Raw genomic sequence first — 22757 nt, 5'->3', positions numbered from 1 at the left:
CTAAAAAAAAAAAAAAAAAAAAGAACACTCATCCATTACTGGTGGGAATCCAAAGTTGAATGCAAAGTTGTACAACCACTTTGCAAATCAGCTTTCTGGTTTCTCAGAAAATTGAGAATCAACCTACCTCAGGATTCAGCAATACCATTTGTGGGCATATACTCAAAAAATGCTCAATCATACTACAAAGGCAATTGTTCAGCTGTGTTTATAGCAGCATTATTTGTAATAACCAGAACCTGAAAACAGCCTAGATGCCCCTCAACCAAAGAATAGGTAAAGAAAATGTGGTATATTTACACATTAGAGTACTACTCAGTGGTAAAAAACGACATCTTGAATTTTGCATGCAAATGGATGAAATTAGAAAACACTATCCTGAGTGAGGTAACACAGACTCAAAAAGATGATTACGATATGAACTCATTCATATGTGGATACTAGCTATTAGCAAAGGACATTGAACGTATGGTTCATGATCCTAGAGAAGCTAAGTAATAAAGTGAATCCAAAGAAAAACATATATAGATCCACCTGGAAATTGGAAACATACAAGATCGCTTGACAAAATTGGGAACATGGGGGTGGTAGGAGAAGGGAGGTTGGAAGAAGAAGAGGCAAATGACAATTTTTAAAGTGAAAAAGGGAAACTGTGCGCACTTTAGGATGAGTTGGTTTGTTTTGATTGGGCATCTTAAATACGTCAGCCAAACAGGGCTTCTGATATCTGGACTTAAATACTTTGATAGTTGTATGTTGATGGTCAACCTTAAGAGGAGGAAGTGGCCAAATAAGGGAATAGTCCTAGGGTGCTAACTTTATCAATGTAACCTAACAGTTTAGCCAGGCAGAGGGAATGGAGGAAGGGCAAGGTCTGCCAGAGCCATTTTTGCCATACTTATGTCTACTTGAGCTCTTCAGAGCATATACAAAATAGTAGGTTTCATTAGACTAAAAGGCCCAAAGTCACCTAGTCCTCTATACTGACATGTCCCAGCCTTGCTACCACACATATTCTTATAAGAAATGTAAAATAAAATAGAGAACGAAAGCTTCCCTCCTATAGACTATGAGGAATATAAATAATTTCAAAGTTAAGAAGTAGTAGGAAACTCCTGTCTTCCTCCCTTTCTCTTTCCTTCCTTTGCCTTGCCCTCCTTTGTCAGAGAGCAGATCAATACTCGCAAACAAGCCACACTCCAGGGCTACCATCCTACACTTCTGATAAAAGTCAGATGACCTGGTTCAATATTAGTTCCACTCAAGGTCTGTGAAGAATTTTGATGGCATTTTGATGGAGATTGCATTGAATCTATAGACTGCTTTGGGAGAATTGCCATTTTTTACTATGTTGATCCTCCCAATCCAAGAGCAAGGGAGGTCCTTCCATTTTTGGTATCCTCTTCAATTTCTTTCTTCAAAGACTTAAAGTTTTTGTCAAATAGATCTTTCACTTCCTTGGCCAGAGTATTTTATGCTATTTGTGGCTATCATGAAAGGTGATGCTTTTCTGATTTCCCTCTCTGCATCCTTATCCTTAGTGTATCGGAGGGCAACTGATTTTCTGGAGTTGATCAGTTAACTTACATAATTGAGAAAGTTGCTTTCTTTTTATTTATATTGTAGTAACATGGGAATTATTATGCTCATTTAACCTGTGTCTCCAGGTTTTGAAAAGATGGAACACAAAAAAAGTGTGAAATTCTTACTTATTTCTCTTCCTTTTCCATCTTTAGAGGAATGAGGATGACTTTCATTTAGTAGTACTTGTGATTGCGAATGTGTGTGTGTGTGTGAATGCTGGGAACAGAACCAGGGCCTCATGATTTCAAACATATACTCAACCACTATGCCCTATCTCTAGTTCAGAATGAGCTTCCTCATAGATCTGTTGTATGAGAAGAGGGAGACACTCCCAATAGCAAATACTGTAATGTTCAGAGTGACTGTCTGAGGAAACAGATTGAGAAGGTTGGGAAAACTGTCAAGTTCAGAGATTTTGTCTTCTCTGCCTTCTGTGTTCATGTCCCTTCTCTTATGAACTGAGGTCGTTTGTTGGCTTCTCACAATGTAGTTTCACATGTGGGCTTTCCTTAGGCCTAATTTTGAAACTTGTGTTGTCTTTTCAGTTATGCTTATTGCTTTACTGGCTGTTTATTTGATTCATTTGACAATTATATTTTTTGTAGGACTAGCAGCTTTTATCTTAGTTTAACCTTAAAAAATAAATAAAAGAACATATTTGCTACATAGTGACAAGTGTTGCTTTAAATGGGGAAATTGAAGATGCTCCAGGAGATTGACATGTTCTCTTGGAGTACTCTTCCTGTAAGGTGGTCTGTGGAGCACCCTGCTGATGTCTCAGGTGAGTTAGCATTGCATGTGCTTTTGTTTTCTAGCTTGTTCAGATTATAATCAACACAACACACTTGGAGAAGTCCTGTAAATACTTGGAGGAATTCATCACCAATATCACTAATGTTCTTCCAGAGACGGTTCACACCACCAAACTCTATGGTACCACAACTTTCAAGGTGAGAGCACGTTTGTTAGCATAGAGGGAATTGTCATGAGCACACTCCATGGACATAGTCTGGACCATTTCATATGTGGCTTCATTTCCTCAAGATGATTTACGACATGTTTTAGAATAAGGGAGCTTTTGGTTTGCTCTCTATTTTTTTCTGGAAAACAAATTTATATGCCAGGGTGGTGTGTATGTGTGTGTCTGTCCAAAATAACCACAAAATTTCAACTACATCGTCTAGATAGTGTGGTTATAGCTGACATAATATCAACTGTAAATTCTGTATTTGATAACTCTCTCCTTTCCATGTCTAACTTTTTAAATCCTAATTATTAAGTGACAAGTCCTTACTCCAAATAGTTAGCCATTTTCTAATTATTTTCCAAGTCTACGGCATTAGTTTTCACTGACCTTAGATCAGAGAAAATGACACCTTTGTAAAACAAAAGAAAGATTATGGTAGGTGAGTTTCTGGAGCATGAACACCTTCTCTTAGAAGAAATCTATGAGTCTTAATAAAATGTTGTGCATTACCATGTGAAACTTTTCATAGGTTTTAGTCAGAAAAATGTTACAGTATTAAACATTAGAAATACTGAGTTTGATATAACGATGAACCTGAGTGGAGACCAGGCCTGTTATATAGCTCTGGCTGGGCTAGATTTCTGTGTAGGCTAGGCTGGCTTTGAATTCATAGAGATCTGCTTGTCTTTCCTCCTGAGTAGCTGGGGTTAAAGGTTGGCACCATTATACTCAGCATGGTTTGAGTTTTTTTGGTTTCATGATTGTTGTAGTTTTAAAACATGTTGTCTAACATTAAAAAAATCCCCAAATGGTGACAATTAGATAAATAAGTAAAGAGCTTTAACCATAATTCATGTCCCCTGTTGTTTCCCTTTTTCTATCCTGTTATCCTTTCTCTGTTTGTGGGTACCATTTCTCAAAAATTGCTGCCAAAGAAGAAATCAGAGTTAATCCATTTAGTGATTACAATCTCTGAAAGGGTTAAGAATTTAACTGTTCATCATTGTTAGAAATATGTGCAGTGTTGAACATGACCCAGTTCTTCCATCTCTGTGATAGCTGCCAGACTGAGTGAAGTGTTTACAAGATGACCCTGACATTCTTCATATTACCAGTAAGATTACATAAGATAAACTCATTACCAATAATCCTAAATTCATGCCATCCCTTTCATATTGTTTACTAATGTCTGATTACAGCAGCCATGATATCCATGGGCAGTTTGTCCTCACTGCGAATCTCTAAAACATCCTCCCAGAATTTAGATCATTTCTCTATTACTTGCAATATTTTTGACAATGTAAATGATAATGTTGTCACATATATTATTTAGGAAATTATGGCATTATAATAACTATGCACAAGTTCAGTCCAAGCTCTGTTTTTTATCTTGAATAGTTTCAATCTGCTATTGAAATTCAGAGATGAGAAAACTACAGACACAGAGCACTGATCACATATTGATATTGATGCCTCTTTAGAGAAGACTTATATAATAAGGAGGCCCTCAGAATGGCACGAAAATGTGCTAAGTGCTCTGAGAGCTTCAGAGGTTTTACCCAGGCATTTTAGTGGGAGCCAAAATGATTCTTACATAGTAGCTATTCTTATAGTATGGATAGAGACTTTATTGTAAAATGTTTCTGTGTGCTCCACTATAAAAGCTAAAACTTTTCTCCAAAGAAAATGTAGGAGTAACTATTTAATTTTAGGCAGAGAATAAGGTGTTACTGAATTACATATGAGACTCAGTAGACTGTCTTCCAGGTGGAGAATATGCTGGATCTACTCATGCTCTTCTCAGCCTGTCTCATTTGTAAAATTTAATGACTTTTCAAATTATGTTTTGAAATCCTGTTAAAGGATACTTGACACTGTGTTATTTTGGGTTTTAGAAAGGAAGTTTTCATTTGTTTTTGAGATAGAGTTTTACATGCTAGCCCAGGTTATCCTAGAACTCACTGTTTAGTCCACCTTCTTAATGTTGGGAGTACGTATGTGAGCCCCCACTCCTAGCATGTCTAGTGTTTAGAATGCTGAGGGGAATGAAGAGCAGGTAGGAAGTTGTGGAGGCTGAGCAGCCAGTTAAACACTGAGCAGAGGAGTAGTGCAGGGCATTAAAGGTCATACTTGCAGCGCTTTTATGAGAAACATCTATCACTCAAAGCATGCTGAAAGCTTACTTTTACCAGGGCTATTTCAGATGAGCCAACCCAGAATTCAATGTAAACAGGGCAGCTAGGAAAGCTCTGTGTTGTGTGTTTGCCTAAGCTACTGTTTCCTGAAACCTTTCCCTTGCAGATGGAAATCTTTATGCTGGAAAAGATGCAGACACACTCAGAAGGTCTGCAAGGTGTTTTCTGACAGAGCTCCCTCTTGTTTCTTCTGCCATGAGTGACATAATCCAGCTGGCATACTTAACTTTTCCCACTCAGAAGGTTCTTCTGTCTGTTTTAAAACAGAGACCAAAGCTAAATACTAATTAGCTTTATCATAAGTCCTGTTTATATACTTATTGTGTGACAATCTGATAGGAGAGAATTTTGTAGGAGAGAAAAAGTCTGTTGACTTAGAGCTTCTTTGAGGCACACGGAACACAGACACTGTTATCTTTTGGAAAGAGCTATAGAGAGTACTAGAATAAATACATTTGATACCTTCAGTCTGTTGTCTATCCAACAGGTTTAATAAAGCATCTGGTGTGCTTCTGGTAGTCTTATTGGCCTGAACAATGTAAATGTTGCTTTATTTTATGGAACTTATATTCTAATGAACTGATAGCTGATAAGTAGATTTAGCTAATGGCATGAACTAGGGGTTGGGATGGTGGTGATGACCCGACATCATGTTCAAATCCAGAATCATTTAGATTTCTATAGATGTGCATTTTCATTAAAGGGAATAGTAAGGCAGTGGATTCTAGCTTATTCACGGATGGTAGGTGGTCTGTTTATCAGCAATCACTGGTGGAAGTGTGAAGAGTCCCTGTGGTAACAGGCTATTTGCTTTCTAGCCCTTCAGGACATAATAAATACTGTAGTTTTTGTTCTGAAGTTAGATGTGAAGTTTCTACATTGGGACTGTAGTATGGTGATCTGATTTCTCTTTTAATGTAATAATGGTTGTCATGTCATTGTAAATTAAGTGTGGAAGATGTTGTTTCAAGTTGTATGTCATTGAAATAGTCCAGATAAACAGTAGTGCTCAGGTGGAGTGGTAGAGCTAGAAGTAGAGAATGTTTTGAAGACAGAAATAGCAAGTTTTTAGTAACTTTTTTTAGTAAATTTTTTAGTAAAAATTCTTAGGTAATTCCAAGGTTTTTGAATTGAGTGAAGCGTTGAATGATAGTAATAATTCACTGAGAAAGGAAGCATTATTTTCAATCTTTAAATGTAATTATTATATTATTTCCACTTCTCTTTCTTCCTTTTTATCTCTTCATGTGCACCCCCCCCATTAATGGCCTTCTCTTCTTTAGTCATTGTTGTTGCACATATAAATGTTTAGATATGTGTATATGTATGGCTCAATACATATACATAGGATAAGAATTTGTGGGGAAGAAACTGCCTGCTCCACAAGGTGGCCAGAAAGAAAGTAAAAATGATGCAGGAGGGAGTCAGAGTCCTCATACCCTCTTTATGCACCTAGTGTCCTCATTTCTTCACAGTAATCCTCAACTACCAAAGGGTCTACATTTTCCTGATAGTCCTAAATTCACTGGTGAATTCTGTAAAAAATTAAGGATGATACTATACCCATTTTCTATAATGTATTTCTAGAAAATTGTAGCATAGAATCCTACCAGTATCATTTTATGAGGTCTGCTTATCCTAATATCAAACTCACACATAAGATAGGAAAGTTTCATGGGGGTCACAAACATGGACAAAATTCCTTATAAAGTAGAAGTACATTGTAGACAAGTGCTACTCATTTTAGGTCTGCAAATGTGCATCAGCATTCAGCCATTAGTCAATGGAAGTCATCATGTCAAGCAAACTAAAAAAAGAAAAGCTGTATTGCGGGAGAATTGTCTGTATTCTGTCAATCATGTTATAAATAAATGCTGTTTGGCCAGATAGGAAATATAGGTGGGAAAACCAGACAGGAAGTAGAAATGATGTAATGAGAACAAGAGAATTCTGGGAAGGAGGAAGTTGATTCCTCCCACTCCTGCCCAGACCACCTAAGCAGCAGGATGTGAGCTGCCCCACTGAAAAAAGGTACAGAGCCACATGGTTAACATGGATCAAAAAAATGGGTTAATCAAGATGTGAGAGTTAGCCAGTGAGAGGCTAGAGCTAATGGGCCAATTGGCTTATAATCTATGGAGACCTATGTGTGATTTTCTTTGGGGCTAAACAATTGTGAGGTAAAGGGTGGGACAAAAACCCAACAACAAGCAGACCCCCGTTCATGTTACACTGTATATCAGTAGGTGAAGAAAAATACTTATTTATGCTAAATTCTCAACAAACAGGAATCAAGACTGGGGTTGGGACACTTCCTCTATCTTAAAAAAATACCCATAAATCCTGCACAGATAGTGTCATATTTAATGGTGAGAGGCCAGATGTTTTCCTGCTAAGAACATGAACAAGGAGACAGAGCTGCCCTCTTTTACCTCTCCTCTGCAGCATCTAACAACACATGACAAGGAAAGCTGTGTGGAGAGGGAAGAAAGAAATAAAACTCGTGGTTTGTAAGTAACAGGAGTGGCTGTAGAAAATCCTAATGAAGTAATGGACTAATGAAAAGAACTGGTTATATTAAGGTTCGGGTTACAGGTTAGCATAAAAGTCAGTCTTTCCTTCCTATTAATGGTAACCAACTAGAGTTTGAAGTTTGACAAAACAACGGCTACAAATTCTATATTAGTAACCAGAAGTAAAACAAATTACTTAATCTGGAAAATGCAATTCCTATATGATGAAAATTTAAAAACTCTGATGAAAGAAACCAAAGATCTAACTATTTTTCATGTTTATGAGTGGGAGGACAATGTTATCAGTCTTGGTTTTTCCTAACCACATGCCTGTTTACTACATCCTCTTCCAACATTTCAGCAAATTATTTTGTGGCTCTTTAAAGTAAATTTGGAAAGGTAAAACACACAGAATGGCCAACAATTTTAAAAAGTACAGTTAGAGGATTGAGTACTTGAGTTCATGTCTTACTATAAATGAAGATACAGAAACGAGATGGCGAGAAAATGGTTCAATAGATGAATAAAGTGAACTACCCTCCCTAGAAACTAGGCCTATGCATTGGTATTCAACTCATCTTCTAGAAAGAGTAAAGGCAGTGTAATAGATAATGGAGTGGAATTTTACTTTTCAACCAAAGATGCTGAGCATCTGTGAAAACAGCAAAACCTACAAGAATTCCAGATGCACACCTTACATCTATCTAACATTAACTGAAAACATAAACTCTAAATAAAATGTACAATACTACAACCCTTTGAAGATAACTTAAGAAGAAATGTAGATGACCCTGGATTTGGCAATTTTTTTTCCCAGTACAGAGGTAAAGTTTAACTACTTAGAAAAGCAGTGTGGAACATCTTAAAAAAATTAAAAGTAACAATTTTTTATTATATAGTAATCCTGTTAAATGTTCTTGCAGTGCTGGTCATGATAATCAAGATAGGGAGTCGGCCTACCATCAATCAGTGGATACATGGAAAGGGAAATGTGGTATAGAAACACAAGTGAATCCTGTATATTGGCTTATGAAATAAAGAATTTTTGGTCACTTTTAGCATCTTGGATAATCCTTGGAGACATTATATTAAGTGAAATAACTATAGTAAGACAAATATTGATGATCTTACTTCCATATTGAATCTAAAAAATTGAACTCACATAAGTAGAGCAAAGCATGGTCACAGAAGACTTTGATAGTGGTTAGGCCATTTTGGTCAAAGAACCCAACATTTTTGAAGCAGTTCAAGAGCTCATCAGCAGATAATTAAAGTTAATAAGTGTATTATATATTGAAAATTTCTGATAGACTCTTTTAAAAATTTTTCTCCACAAAAATAACAAATATTTGAGGTAATACATGCCATTCTGAGCTTGATTTGTATATGCTAATTATCTCATGTTACTGTATACATTGTGTCATTTACAATATCTATACATTCAAAATACCTTGTTGAACATGACAAATATCTATGATTTTGTCAGTTAATAAATTTTAAAGCATTCGTCATGTAAATAAATACTGTCTTTAGCTGTATAATGTCAAAATCATGCAAAATTTAAGAAAGAGAAGATATAGAGAAGAATAAATTAAAAACAGATTTAGCAATTAGAGGTTGCAGAACTCTGTTTCTTACTGTGAAAGAAAGATTCCAGTTATTCCTTCTAGATTTTTGCCTTGGTCTAAAAAGAACAAGAGTATGGAAAATCCCGAGTCCGGACCTCAGTCTTATGCTGCATTATTTCTGGAGGTCCAAAGTGACCATGAAGCAATTGGATACATGGACCATGAGGTAGAATGCATTTGGAGTAGATCTGTGTTGAAGATAGACCTGGAAACCATAGAAAATAATTAAATCACTCAGAGAAATTGAGAAGATTTGAGACTAGAGTGAATACAATCCATGGATGAGCCATACAGTGAAGGTCATGGGAGGTAAGTGTTAGGTAGAGCTTTAATAGAAATCAAGCAAGCTCAGACTGGAAGATGAATATCAGATGTGGTAACAAGTTGTTCATGCATTTTTCATATTATAATTCTTATTGTTCTGTTTATATTGCATTTTCATCTATCCTAATAATACCTTTCCTAGAAAAATAAGTTCAAAATACTTACTAGAGAATTTAATAAGCTATTGTATGACATGAATACAGGGTAACACAAAGTTATGTGATCTAGGAGCTCTTTGATGCTGTTTCAGCATCCTTTTTAGGACTCTGCTGTATAGAACAGGATCTTATGGAATATGTGTATCAGTCCTTGAAAGAGCCTTATAAAGAAAGCCAAGAGTTCTGACACTAACCAGTGAAAGTAATGTATAGGTATATTTATAGCATACATGTATAGCATAGGTATAATTACAAGCAGCTGAAGGAACCAGGGGATGTAGGAAATTTGGAAATAAAGAAACATTTTTTTTGGAGTCACACAAAGAGTCAAAATGGAACCTGTTTCTGAGAGTAAATTTACCTTTTGACATAAATGATAAAATAAAAGGAAATAGATTCCAGGGGATGTTTGTAAATACATTTTCCTTATTTAGTGAAGAGAAAGATAGCTTTTCTTATAGATCACTTAACCCTTCCCTCAGAAAGAGGGAGGGAGACAGTGGGTACATGTAAAATCTGATTAGAAAAGGTTCCTTTGGGTTGTTCCTGGAAGCTGATATGATTCGACACTCCAAGCTCTGTTACTAGGTGGGTATAGACATGTGGTGGTTACATTACATACATGTTTGCCTTTTTTATCCTGGGCATCTGAATGTGTTTACATTTAAATATTATTTCCCAGGATGCTAGACATGCGGCTGAAGAAGAGATATATACAAATTTAAATCAGAAGATTGACCAGTTTCTGCAGCTGGCTGACTACGACTGGATGGCTGGAGAGTTAGAAAGCAAAGCTAGTGATTACCTAGTTGACCTCATCGCCTTCCTCCGGAGCACATTTGCTGTGTTCACACACCTTCCTGTAAGTGACCATCCCTTCTAGTTCCTTTAAACTAGCTTTGAGAAAGATCTTTACTTCTCATTTAAGCCTCTTTAATGTCTACGAACTCCTAGTAGATACATAAATTCGTAAAGTAGTTTTCAGGCCTCCCATATACTTTGTTTTTAAAGACTTTTGCGTTTTGTCTATGATGTCAGGTCTTCCAACTAAGTACAAAGTCATTAGTATAGGACATGGCAAATACCTTGTAAAGAATATCAAAGAAACTTTCTAGTTAACATCTAAAGTCTGTTTCTTTTAATTTGAGGACATCCTTTGATTTTTTTTTTATGATTTGAAACTCTTTGTTGAACCTCTTATCTTTTTATCTGGTTTGTAGTTGTTTTCTGGTTATATTAGTCACAATCATTTAAAGTTGTGTTTATTAACTTATTATTTATGTACCTATTGATGGGTTTGATTTTTTTAGTGATAGGTTCATGATTCTTCCTAGTATTTTTTGTTTGCTCTTAGACATTGCCTTCTTCAGGTAGATATAGAAGTCGTTTGATGCACAATTAAAAATATTTTTTTTTAAAAAACAAACAAACGAAAACCAAAAAACCAATTTGTAAGGTGTTGGTGTCTGTGTACTACTCACTTGCTTTTCCTATACTCTTTGAGTGTTTGTGTACACCTCAAATTTATATATTGGACCTATTTACCCCTGTAATGCAGGCTTACCCTTACCAGACATGAAATCTGTTATCACCTGAACCTTAAACTTCCCAGGTTCCAGTATGGGAGAAATAAAGTTTTGTTGTTTATGAGCTGTCAATATTTTTGTTGTTTATAAACTGCCTGATCTGCCATGTTTTGTTACTGCAACAGGAATATATTTAAAAACAGTCTACCTGATATTCTTATATATTTGTCTTGAGCTGAGTCCCTATGTCTGAGTTACTGTGACATTTTGGATAATCTCACTCTACCTTTCAGAGGTTTTGGCATAAACCTTTATTTTCCTGAGTCATTAAGGTTTAGAATTCAACAAATGTAATGGAAAATTTGGTTCTCAGATCTCTAATTTTAGCACTCTAGTCCTTTGAAAGTACGAAAAATTGTTTTAAATCTGTAATAACTATTCTCTTCCTTGGACCCTAATTCTGGTTTTTGTTTATTGCCTGTGCTGGAGTTTGGCCAGTGTTGCTAAGGACAGCTGATGATCTTCAGATCACATTAAAAATGGTCTGCCTTTTCTGTAGTTTTATTCTTTTTAGTACTCCATGCTCATCGCACTAGCCCTGGCTGTCCTGGAACAAGCTCTGTAGACCAGGCTGGACTTGAACTCATGGAGATCTGCTTGCCTTTGCCTCCCGATATCTGGGATTAAGGGGGTGCCCCACTACTGCCAAGTATCCCAAATACTGGAATTAAAAGCATGCCCCAATACTGTGGAGTATGAATTGTGATGTCTTTAAAGAAAAGAATTGTCTGATTTTTTTTTTTTTACTTCTAGTTGTGCTTAGGAAAATTGGCTTACAGAAAATTTTACTATTTTATCTCACTTCACCCTAATAACAAAAAAGGACAAATCTAGCACAAAATATTTTAAAAATTCACTGGAGCTGGAGAAAACAGCTTAGTTATCAAGAGTACTTGATGCTCTTGCAGAGACCTGGGTTTGGTTGCCAGTACATACATGGTGGTTTACAACCATCTGTGCTAGCTTCTTGCCCCTGGGTACCAGGCACATGCACAGTGCAGTTATATACATATAGGCCATACATATAATAAAAATAAGCAAATCTTTAAAAAATACAAAATAAGCTTACAATTATGGGTAAAAATAAATTAAAATTGAATGTCTATTCTAGATGTTGTGAGACAGTAATTTAAAAACTATTATCTAGGATTTATTATAGAAATACAAGAATGATTCTAGATACTAAAAGTCTTTTAATATTTGACTTTACCAGTTAATATGTAAATGAGAGAAAGTATCTTGGTATATAGTTATAACTTGTAAAGTTACAAGGACATTGTATAATATCCAATGTTTATTCTTGACATAAAGACAAAATACACTAAAATATAAGTAGACTAATGCTTTAATAATTGGAACTTCAACAGGTATTATAAATTTAACAAGGTTATACTAAACACATGAATTTACATTAGTGTCATCAGAAGGTTAAAAATTCTTATCACCAATGTTTTACAAGTTTCCTTAAATAGATAAGATTTTCTAAGAAAAAATTATAATTGTAGTAGCCAGATGTGTGCTTCAGTTTATTTTTACTGCTATAACATATCTAAATAAATTGAAAAGAGTAGAATTTTCTTTGTGTATCCTTAATAAGTAATTAGCAGAAATCATAGAGTTACATACAAGTGTACTTGGGGATACTTTGTGTGCAGAGTTTTCCAAGTCTCATCAAATTATCATGAGCACCAAGCGAATTTCATAAGGAAATATGTCAGTTAAATAATTCTTTTTATTTATTTATTTTTTTCCTTTTTTTTTATTGAGAAAAAAAAATTTCCGCCTCCTCCCAGCCTCCCACTCCTCCCGCCCTCCCCCCACTCCTCTCCCCCTCCCTCTCAAGTCTGAAGAGCAGTCAGGGTTCCCTGCCCTGTGGAAAGTCCAAAGTCCTCCCCCCTCCATCCTGGTCTAGGAAGGTGAACATCCAAACTGGCTAGGCCCCCACAAAGCCAGAACAAGAAGTAGGATCAAAACCCAGTGCCATTGTCCTTGGCTTCTCAGCAACCCTCATTGTCCGCCATATTCAGAGAGTCCGGGTTTATCCCCTGCTTTTTCAGTCACAATCCAGCTGGCCTTGGTGAGCTCCCAATAGATCAGCCCCAGTGTCTCCGTGGGTGGGTGCACCCCTCTTGGTCCTGACTTCCTTGCTCATCTTCTCCCTCCTTCTGTTCCTCATTGGGACTTTGGGAGCTCAGTCCAGTGTTCCAGTGTGGGTCTCTGTCTCTATTTCCATCCAAATAATTCTAAAATTGACAGTAAAGCGAAATTAGACACTATTAAAAATATAATTGTGGTCTTTACCTATTAGATACGAAATGCTGTAGAACAAAATAAGGAATATTCTTTCAAACTAGAATAGACTGACATTAAAGGAGTAGAATGCAAAAATTTGTATTTCAGGATCTGTGAAAGAAGTGCTATCTCAATTAAAAAAAAAGGCCTTCAATAAAATTGCTACTACTCTCGGCCAGTTTGGTTGAAGATGTAAGTAAGTTCTCGCTTTCTATATGACAGTGAATTTTACACTGAATAAATATTTGAGTTTTTCCTAGGAAAATATTTGGGGAACAAGATATTGGTGCATTCTCTATAGTCTGAAAATATGTCAGTGTTCTAAAGTTGACCCCAATGCTTGAAGTCATCAGATAAAAGACTGATAGCTCGCTTGCTTGTTGCTTAAAAGAAAGTGAAATGGAATACATGCTCATCATAAACAGCAATTGCAATGTGTGCCTTCAATAGAGCCTGTCATACAATAAAGTTTACAGCTGATCGAGAGCTTTTCCACGATCATACTCAGAAACTAGAAAATATTATAAATATTCCATATAATTTGAGCTGAATTTTAGTGTGCATCTTTGCGTACTAATCACGTTCTGTGTAGTAAATGTATAGAATTTATACTTCCAGGTTGAATTATACTTTTCCGTGTGTAACTTTCGTGTTTTCCTTTGTTTTTCTTCCTGGTTTTTATTTTTATTTTATTTTTTCGGTGTGAAGCATTTGATCTCTTTTTAATTCTAGTGGAGTGAGTGGGTAGGTGATACTTAGAATTATATTCATCTCTAGAATTTCTCAGTCTTTAAGAACTAATTTTATGTATATTTAAAGCAATAATTTATCAAAGCACTATTTTTCAACTGGATTTTATTTTATTTTTTTGGAGAAAATGAAGAATAGTATTTTGTCTCTTGTGGTTTCTCTGTCTTTGAGTGACAATCATGTGAGTAGATCTTACAATACCATAGGGAGGAAGCACAGAGTCAAAGGTCTGTATAGAAGGTTAGGGCTGGCTATGTTGTATCAGTGCTTTTTACACTCGTTTCCCTGCATCTGAAAAGCACTTCTCTCCTGTGCTCCTGGCCATGAGCTGTGTGATGCAGTGAGCCTTGAACCAGCATCAGCTCCCAGAGCTTCTCACCATGCTTCAATTAGTTTATTGAACTTTTAGGCCATTGTTTAAACTCAAAGTGCATTATTTTGTCACTAGATACCAAGTCTTGCATGAAAAGACCTTTTCACACCTCTTTACCAACTCACAACTATATCTGAGGCACACTAAACTATGTTGAACAGAGCCATAATTTAGATGACTTTTCTCTGTGGGATTCCCTGGATTTCTATTTAATATTAGTACATAAAGTTTTGGTCATTATGGCCCAAACATTTCCCAACAGGGAAAATAAATTATAGTAATGTCACTATAACATAGGAACTCAGTCAGTGGAGATTTTCTCAGTGTGTGTGTGTGTTGTTTTTGTGTGTGTGTGTGTGTGTGTGTCGGCGCGCGTGTGCACGTGTGCATATGTGTGTGTTACTTGTTAGTGAGTTACTTATTTCTAACTGCCGTAACTCCTTATCTAACAAATTATGTGAAAGTCTCTCATCTGGCAATAATGATTATCTAAGTGGACCCACTCCCTGTGGCTCTCTGTGAACAAAATATGGAAAGTTCCAGTATCCTCATAAGACAAACAGGTACAGCCTTTAGGATATAATAATATATTTTTTCATATTAATTACATGGGTAGACCGAATGTCCAACAAATTTTCTTTTCTTTAATGGGGATAAATAACAGATTTGCTAATGATATCTCTGCCTATCAAGAAATTGGTTTATGTTTCCTGTTTCTGCACTTTAACTACCTAGAGTCCATTGAGCAGCAGATTAGCTCCCTGTCCGTGAGCTACTAGGCTTCCAAGTTTAATCACTTATGTTCCTTAGAGGGTTTGTGTTTCTTTACAGAGGCTTATGTGTGTTGGGCAATTACTTGGCAGTTTTTTCCCAAGAAAATTCCTGTTACTAGCAGTAGTTTCTGCTGTTTCTGGTAGTGTACAGCCAGTAGTCTTTGGCCTCTTTAATGATACCAACTTTTAAATCATACCTTTTTCTTATAGTTCATTTAAAAGAATCTGATTAATCCTGACTTTGGTCATGAGATGTGGCAGAAAATTAGCAGAGCATGGAGTTTGAAGGAGTAGATCCCTGTAGCTGTAACTGTGTCAGACAAGCAGCTTCATTGAGAAGCCCAGTAGGTGAGATAGCCTCAGCCACTTTAATATCTCTGCTGACTGACACTGGGATGCTCCTCAAGGTGCTGATGTGCCAAGGCTCTGGGTGGTATTCGAGAACAGGACATTGGGGTCAACATTACTGATAAAAGTAATGTAAGTAAAAACCTTAACTGTGTAGTAATAGGCACACAGGTCTGTTGACTGAGTTTTCTCTCCTGCCCGGTTCCTGCAGTCATTAAGTCCCAAAGAAATCACACAGAGGTCTACATTAACTATAAACTGATTGGCCCATTAGCTCAGGCTTCTTATTAACTCTTATAACTTATATTAGCCTATTATTCTTGTCTATGTTAGCCACGTGGCTTGATACCTTTTTTGGTGAGGCAGTTACATCTTACTTGCTCTGTGGCCAGGTCAGGACTGCAGACCAAGCTTTCTTCTTCCCAGAATTTTCTAGTTCTTGTTTTCCTGCCTCTACTTCCTACCTGGTTGTCCTGCCTCTACTTCCTGCCTGTCTACTGGCCAATCAGCATTTTATTAAAATATAATTGACAGAATACAGATCATTGTCCCACACCACAGGTTCATGAATTATAACACTGTTAATCTAAATAGTATATACTTGTGAATCTTCTGTTATGGCTTTTGCATTATATCCTTGGAAATACTTCTAATATGATGTCAAAAAAAGCAGAACAAGCTTTTATAAACAGATTACAAATGTATGTGGTCCCTCAAACTGTAATTATAGAAAATCTCTACATGAAGTATAAAAAGGTAAACTATTGGTAGCACGTTTTCTTATTTTTCTTAAAAGTTATATATGTCATAGTTCACTATGTCATCCTGGCTGGCTTCAATTTGCAGATATCTACCTCCTTCTGTTGGAATGTACCATCATATCTAGCTTATATTTCTTTATTCTTGGAATTCAGATATTTACACATTTCCATTTTTAAAAAGTTACAGATTTTTATAGTCTCTCTCATTTCAGGTTTTCTTTTCCTCATACATTATTTGAGTGAGAAGGGAAAATATCTACATTTTCAGCTCTGCCAGGTTGTAGCCTCCGACATTTATCCCATTACTGTCTACAAAGGAAGTCATCATTGACACAACAGACTTTGTAAAGACAGATATATCATTGCCTAAGATAATGTAAACAATGTATGTGGAAATGGAATTCAAATAGGGTTTTTCTAGTTCCTGTGGATGCAGAGGCCATTCCCTTTTTATATGGCAGACAAATTGCTTTTCACTAGAAATTTAAGATGTTTGGAACTTGTATGGTGATGTGGAATTAAGGTTCCTTAGTAGATTTCTGGAGGGGGGTCTTAGAAACCTGGTCAGTAGTACAGTAAATGACAGTTGAGGACAGCTGGTGTGTGTGGTGATATGGGTGAGACCTTGGAAGAGTTGGAATCATTGTCACTCTTCCAGTGTAACACCCAGATGTCCTAGATGGGTCTCTCACAATCCCTTCAGAAAGTGACTTCAGAGTGCACCTGTGAACTGCTTGCAAGAATACTTTGCTTGTGTGGTGTGGGGCTGCTTCTCTCCTTAACGGTACTTCTTGTCTCCTTTACCAACTTTTGCTTTTTTAAAAATATAATTCAAGGCCCATTTTCCCTATAAAGTATTTCCCAACCCCTTCCTTTTAAATTTATATATACTTCAGCAGGTGGGTTTTTTTTTTTACTGCTGGAAACAATTTATTATCTTTCTCCCCCTAGTAATTACCAGAGTTATAGAAATTCTTTGAGAAAATGTATCTTAGACTTTTTAATGTATCCAGTATAGAGCAGGTACCCAACAAATGTCACAAGATTGGATGTGTCTCACTGGGAATACAGTTAGCTACCATCATTTGATGCTTTCTACTCTAGTTCCACCATTTTTTTTCCAGTTTATTTTGCCTTGCAGTTCTATTTCAATGAGAGAGGATTGGGAGAACACCGAAAGGTATTACACGTTCTGTCCAATGGAAGAAAATCTTGTTGCTGGGAATATTGCTGAAGGCCATTCTAAGCCTATGTTTTTGCCTCTTTTTTTTTTTTTTTTTTTTTTTTTGAGACAGGGTTTCTCTGTGGTTTTGGAGCCTGTCCTGGAACTAGTTCTTGTAGACCAGGCTGGTCTCAAACTCCCAGAGATCCGCCTGCCTCTGCCTTCCAAGTGCTGGGATTAAAGGTGTGCCCCACCACCGCCCGGCTCTTTAACAAGCAGTAAAAGGGAGTGATTAGGTTGGCTGTCGGGTGGCAGTGCACTTACACACGCTGCAGTGAGAGGGGCTTAAAGTTATGGGAACAAATTTGGCTCCTGCCACTCACTGTTCGGCTGTTCTCTCCGGGTTTATGGTTAGTTTTAATGTGGTTTACTAAGTATTTTAAATTATCTAAACATGTAAGATACACCATTCGAAATCAGCACAGGGTGTGCGATCTCCTTTCTTGAACTACCAGGTGAGGCCTCTTTGCACTTCAGCTCTTGTCTGTGTATGCGGTCCAAGCTCTTTTAGGTAAAAAGTATGAAGAAAGCTAGGTGAGAGAGGGATTTTTTTGCCCTGTTGTACAACTCTGAAACTATCATGTCATATTTTTTTTCTTTTTGGCTTTTTGAGAAAGGGTTTCTCTGTAGCTTTAGAGCCTGCCCTGGAACTTGCCCTTGTAGACCACACTGGCCTTGAACTCACAGAGATCTGCCTGCCTCTGCCTCCAGGGTGCTGGGATTAAAGGTGGTGCCACCACTGCCCAGCCTGTAAGGCCATATTATAAGAAGAGTTTATGTGAGGATATGTATTTGATATTTCCATAAAATGTAGGATAATCTGATTGCCTTTATAGGATTCTTGTAAATGATTTGTTATCTTTAATTGTTCAAAAATGATGAGAAAAAAAACCAAAGTATGAAAACGGAGACTGCTTGTTCATTCCTGGCTCGTTCATTACACAGAAACTATATTAATTACAGCACTGCTTGACCAATAGCTTAGGCTTCTTATGAACTAACTTTTACATCTTAAATTAATCTATTTCTATTATTCTGTGTATTTCTACAAGGCTGTGGCTTACTGGGTAAAGTTCCAGTGTCTGTCTCCTTCAGCAGCTATATGGCATCTTTCTGACTTCACCTTCTTTTCTTCTCTATCTCTACTTGGAATTCCCACCTAGTTCTAGTCTGTGCTGCAATAGGCCCAAAGCAGCTTCTTTATTATCCAATGGTAATAAAACATATTCACAGCATACAGAGGGAATCCCAAGTTTTATATCATGTTTGCCTGCATGTGTTTGGTTATAGTGAATCTATCTATAGATAGACTGATAGCTATCTATCATAGATAGATAGCTATCTATGATAGCTAGCTAGATAGATAGATAATGTTTCCTTTAACTGTTGTATATCTTGATAACTTCTATAGAATATAGTTTTAGGATTAAGAGGGTACAGGATCTTTAAATGGGAAGCAGTCCTTCATCAGACAGGTAGGTCCTAGTTCTACCTTTCAGGAAACTTACTGAAAGCCCTTTGAAGCCTCCTCCCATATATCTTTCTTAGATATGAATGTAGATTCCCAGTTGTATTGTGCACCATCCTGTAGCACAATTAATAAAAACCCAGAAACAGATACTGGGTTTCAACCTGAAGATCTGAAAAGCAGAAGAGGTAAAGCCCCTAGAGAGCTTTTACCTGTTTGAAATATTCAGACTGAAAGAGAGCAAGTTCCTGTCTCATTCCACCTTTTATTTTTCTCTGGTGCTGGTATTGAAGGGGTGTACCACTCCACCCAGTCTTTATGATTAATTAGTGTGATTGCTAAGATTAAAAGTGTGTGCCAGCACTGCCTGGCCTGTATGGATGACTAGTGTGGCTGTTTTGCGTTCTGGTCTTCAGGAAAGCTTTATTTACTAAAATACAAATGAATATTTTTTATCTTAAATAAAAATGTTATAACTAATATAAGAAAAACTATATACAATAAATACAATAACTATACAGAATATATACAGGCAATAAATATGTCAGTAATGTCTAGAACATTTGCATTTGTCAAATTCAGACAAAATACTCCATATCTATCCTATCTTGGTAAGTCCAAAGTCTTGTACCTACTTTACTTTCTATCATAACTTACTTTCTGCATCTGGTAAATAAGGAAAACTATAACTACCTAGTCTTCAACTCCCTCAGAGACCCATGAAGGAAATAATACTAACTGTATAAGCAGGAAGCATGAGCAAGTGACTTCCAAAAAATGTGAGAAATGATAGAAACAGTTGGTTGCCTGGACAATCATCCAAAATTTCTCTGCAACATTGGGGCATCCATCTTTAGCCTACAGGCCTAGAATATCTGACAGACTTTTCTATGAAGCATAGTTTTTAAAGTTCTGTCTCACCTTGTCTGGGCAAGGGCTGGCAGTCACTTTTTCTTTGTGTCTTGCTTGCCACATTACGACAGCATACTGTCAGCCATCGAGGAAAGGGCACTTTCTTGCCTACTGGTTTACTTTTTCCACAAAGAAAGCAAATTCCATTGATATGCCCATCATTTTCTCTGAAATAGATTAGTGCTAACAGGAGGCACACATGTCTCATTTCATAAGAAAAAGAATCTGTTATTAAAACATCTTAAATGATATTCTGTGGACCTCTGAGGTATTTGAAGATGACCTGTTTGTTAAAATATGCCTTTGTTTGGATGCTGAAAATATGCCTAATGTAATGACAAGTTCGATTATTATAGGCAATTAACAACTAACCTGCATTTTCGTATTATCTTAAACAGTTGATAATAATGACTTTGAAAGACTAAAACATTGCTAAATGAATTGTATATGTACAGTACCTTGAACTAGAGTCGAAATGGATTGTCGGGGTCTTGTGGCAGCCTGGACCATAAATTATTTCTTTGAACCAGACTCTAACATAAATTCTCTCTCTCTGGACCTGTTTGGAGGTGTGGGAACAAAGACACAATTTCCCTCGCTTCATCAGGAGGGAGATTCTCAGAGATCCTTCATGAAATCCTGAGTTCACATCCTTAGAAATTCCTCTTCTTTATTCTCCAAACAGCTTTATATATCAAAACATAAACTGAGGGGGAAAATCATTAGCATTTTGTTTTCTAGGTAACCAGGTGAATGGCTTTTAGTCAAATCTACCTCTACCTGTGTCTCCCCTGTCATGTCTTCCTGTTCTGTATGCTAGCTCAGTCATGTAGGCTTGAATTAGCATCTCTATTCAGGTATCCTCCAAATTACAGAGAAGGAGCAGAGCAGCATCCTGACCTTTTGTTAGGTAGCGACAGCCGGTCTGGAAGGTAACCTGACCTCTAGATGGATACTGACCACGGCTTTAGAGCCTTGCTCCCATACCATATAGAATATGGAACTACAATGTATGTATACTGTATTCTAACAAAATTAATCTCAATTTTGTATCAATATACAAAATTTGTATATAATATGCAAAAATCCAATCCAGTGTAAAGCATTTAAAACTAATAGTTAATTTTTAAGAGTAGATTCAATAATCTACCTTTTTTATCTTATATCTCCATCATCCCCCTTTTCAGAGTAGATTCAATAATCTACGATTTTATCCTGTCTTATCTATATTCCCCTTTTTTCTTTTTAAAACAAGAACCTTGAATCTAATTTTCTTTTAGTTTTTTTCTGGACCATTACTAATAAAAATTTGTTACAAATAACCCTAAACAATGAAAAATATTCATAGCCCATTGAACAACCAAAAACCACCCACCTAACCTCTTGGGAATGTGGGTGTCATATTCTTAAATTTACTTCCTACTGTCATGGGGCAACAATATCTTTAGGGGATTCTGAAAAGAAAATTCTGGGTTAATTATAAAGTCCTGGGAGAGGTAGCTGTATCATCTTTTGTCCAATCTCTGTGTAATGGGAAAATGCAGGGTCTGTCTAAAGGTCTAGCTAGAGTAGTCTCTTAGGCTAGTTTATCTCAGCTAACCATCTCAAAATTGTTCTGAGCAGTTTGTAGTCCAAAGTTGATCCTTAGTTGGTGTTTTTCAGCTTAGTGGTGTTATCATAGTCCTGGAGGAATCGTTGTTGTGGACACTTCAAAGGTTGCTATCAGGCATGTTCATGGTACACTGCAGAAAATTGATAAAGAATCAAACCCAAAATCATGTACAGGAAGGTAGACGAAACCTTTCTCTAGAATAAGCTTGTACCCTACATTACAATTAATATCATGACAAAAGTTTGAAATATATTCATATACATATACATATATATTATAAATCTTATGCCTAAAGAAAAGCTGTTAAAGATTCAATATAGAGCCAAAAGATTGAGATTGGTAGCAATAAAATAGTTTTTAAATTTTTGTTTTTCTTTTGTCCTGTTTCAGGTGGCTTTTCTGACATGAGACAGAGATTTTGGATTTTACTTTAATAATCATGCTTGGGTTTAGAGAAGGAGAGAGCCACACTCCAACTCCAGAGCCAGCTTTACTATTTAAATTGGGACTACAAAAAAAGTGTTTGCATTTTATGTTTATAGAGAACAGCAAACAAATATTTGGGAAGATTTATGAAATTTTACCCTGTTGGGAATGTGATATACCAATAGGCCAATTTACACTTTTCCTTGAGATATTTTTTCTGGATGATTTGTTCTTTTTCTTCAGATGTCTCATTCATTTGCCCAGTAGTCTTCAGATTCCTTCCCGCAATATCTTCATTCTCCTGAAAAGATTAAAAAAAACAAAACAAAACAAAAAAAAAAACAAAAAAAACCCTTCCCCAACCCTAACTTTAGGGAGATTCTTTTTTGGCAAGTTATTTCTGATCAGATGAAAATCATTTGTTAGTTTTATATGTTATTTTAGATTAAACAGCCATAATCTTTAATCAACTATCATCTGTTCTCATTATGAGGTGTCTCTTGTTCAAATAGAATCTTTTATCAATTTGATGGTATCCATCGCTTTTCTTCTCCTGTGGAAACAAAAGCAAAACCCATTCCCCAGTGTAATACATGTCCTGGTTTCCAGTCTGAGGTCAGTACATCTTTAATGTATATCAGTTGATTTAATTCCATAATTTTTTTTCTAGTATCCAATGTCTCCTACAGCTATTGTTCCTTTCTCATTAGCATTTAGAAAATTCAAAGTTAATAAAGCATTATGCAATCTATTTCTGGGGGTATTTATCATCCCTTTCTGTTTATCTTACATATCCTTTAGAGTTCAATTTGATCTTCCTTCCTTCCTTCCTTCCTTCCTTCCTTCCTTCCTTCCTTCCTTCCTT

General features: G+C 36.3%; 1 protein-coding gene across 1 annotated transcript in view; it reads left to right on the top strand.

Moving 5' to 3' along the window:
- Window positions 1–22757, top strand: part of Exoc6b (exocyst complex component 6B) — a 500761-nt gene that overhangs the window by 269831 nt on the left and 208173 nt on the right. Inside the window, exons 17-18 of the mRNA XM_005369834.2 lie at window positions 2400–2534; window positions 10052–10231. Coding sequence (XP_005369891.1) covers window positions 2400–2534; window positions 10052–10231 — 315 coding nt within the window. The remainder of the gene's footprint in view (window positions 1–2399; window positions 2535–10051; window positions 10232–22757) is intronic.

This window comes from Microtus ochrogaster, unplaced genomic scaffold, assembly GCF_000317375.1.
Source record: "Microtus ochrogaster isolate Prairie Vole_2 unplaced genomic scaffold, MicOch1.0 UNK62, whole genome shotgun sequence".
NCBI classification, from domain to species: Eukaryota; Metazoa; Chordata; class Mammalia; order Rodentia; family Cricetidae; genus Microtus; species Microtus ochrogaster.
Note: the sequence above shows the minus strand (reverse complement) of the source record. Positions and strands in the feature narration are given on the sequence as shown.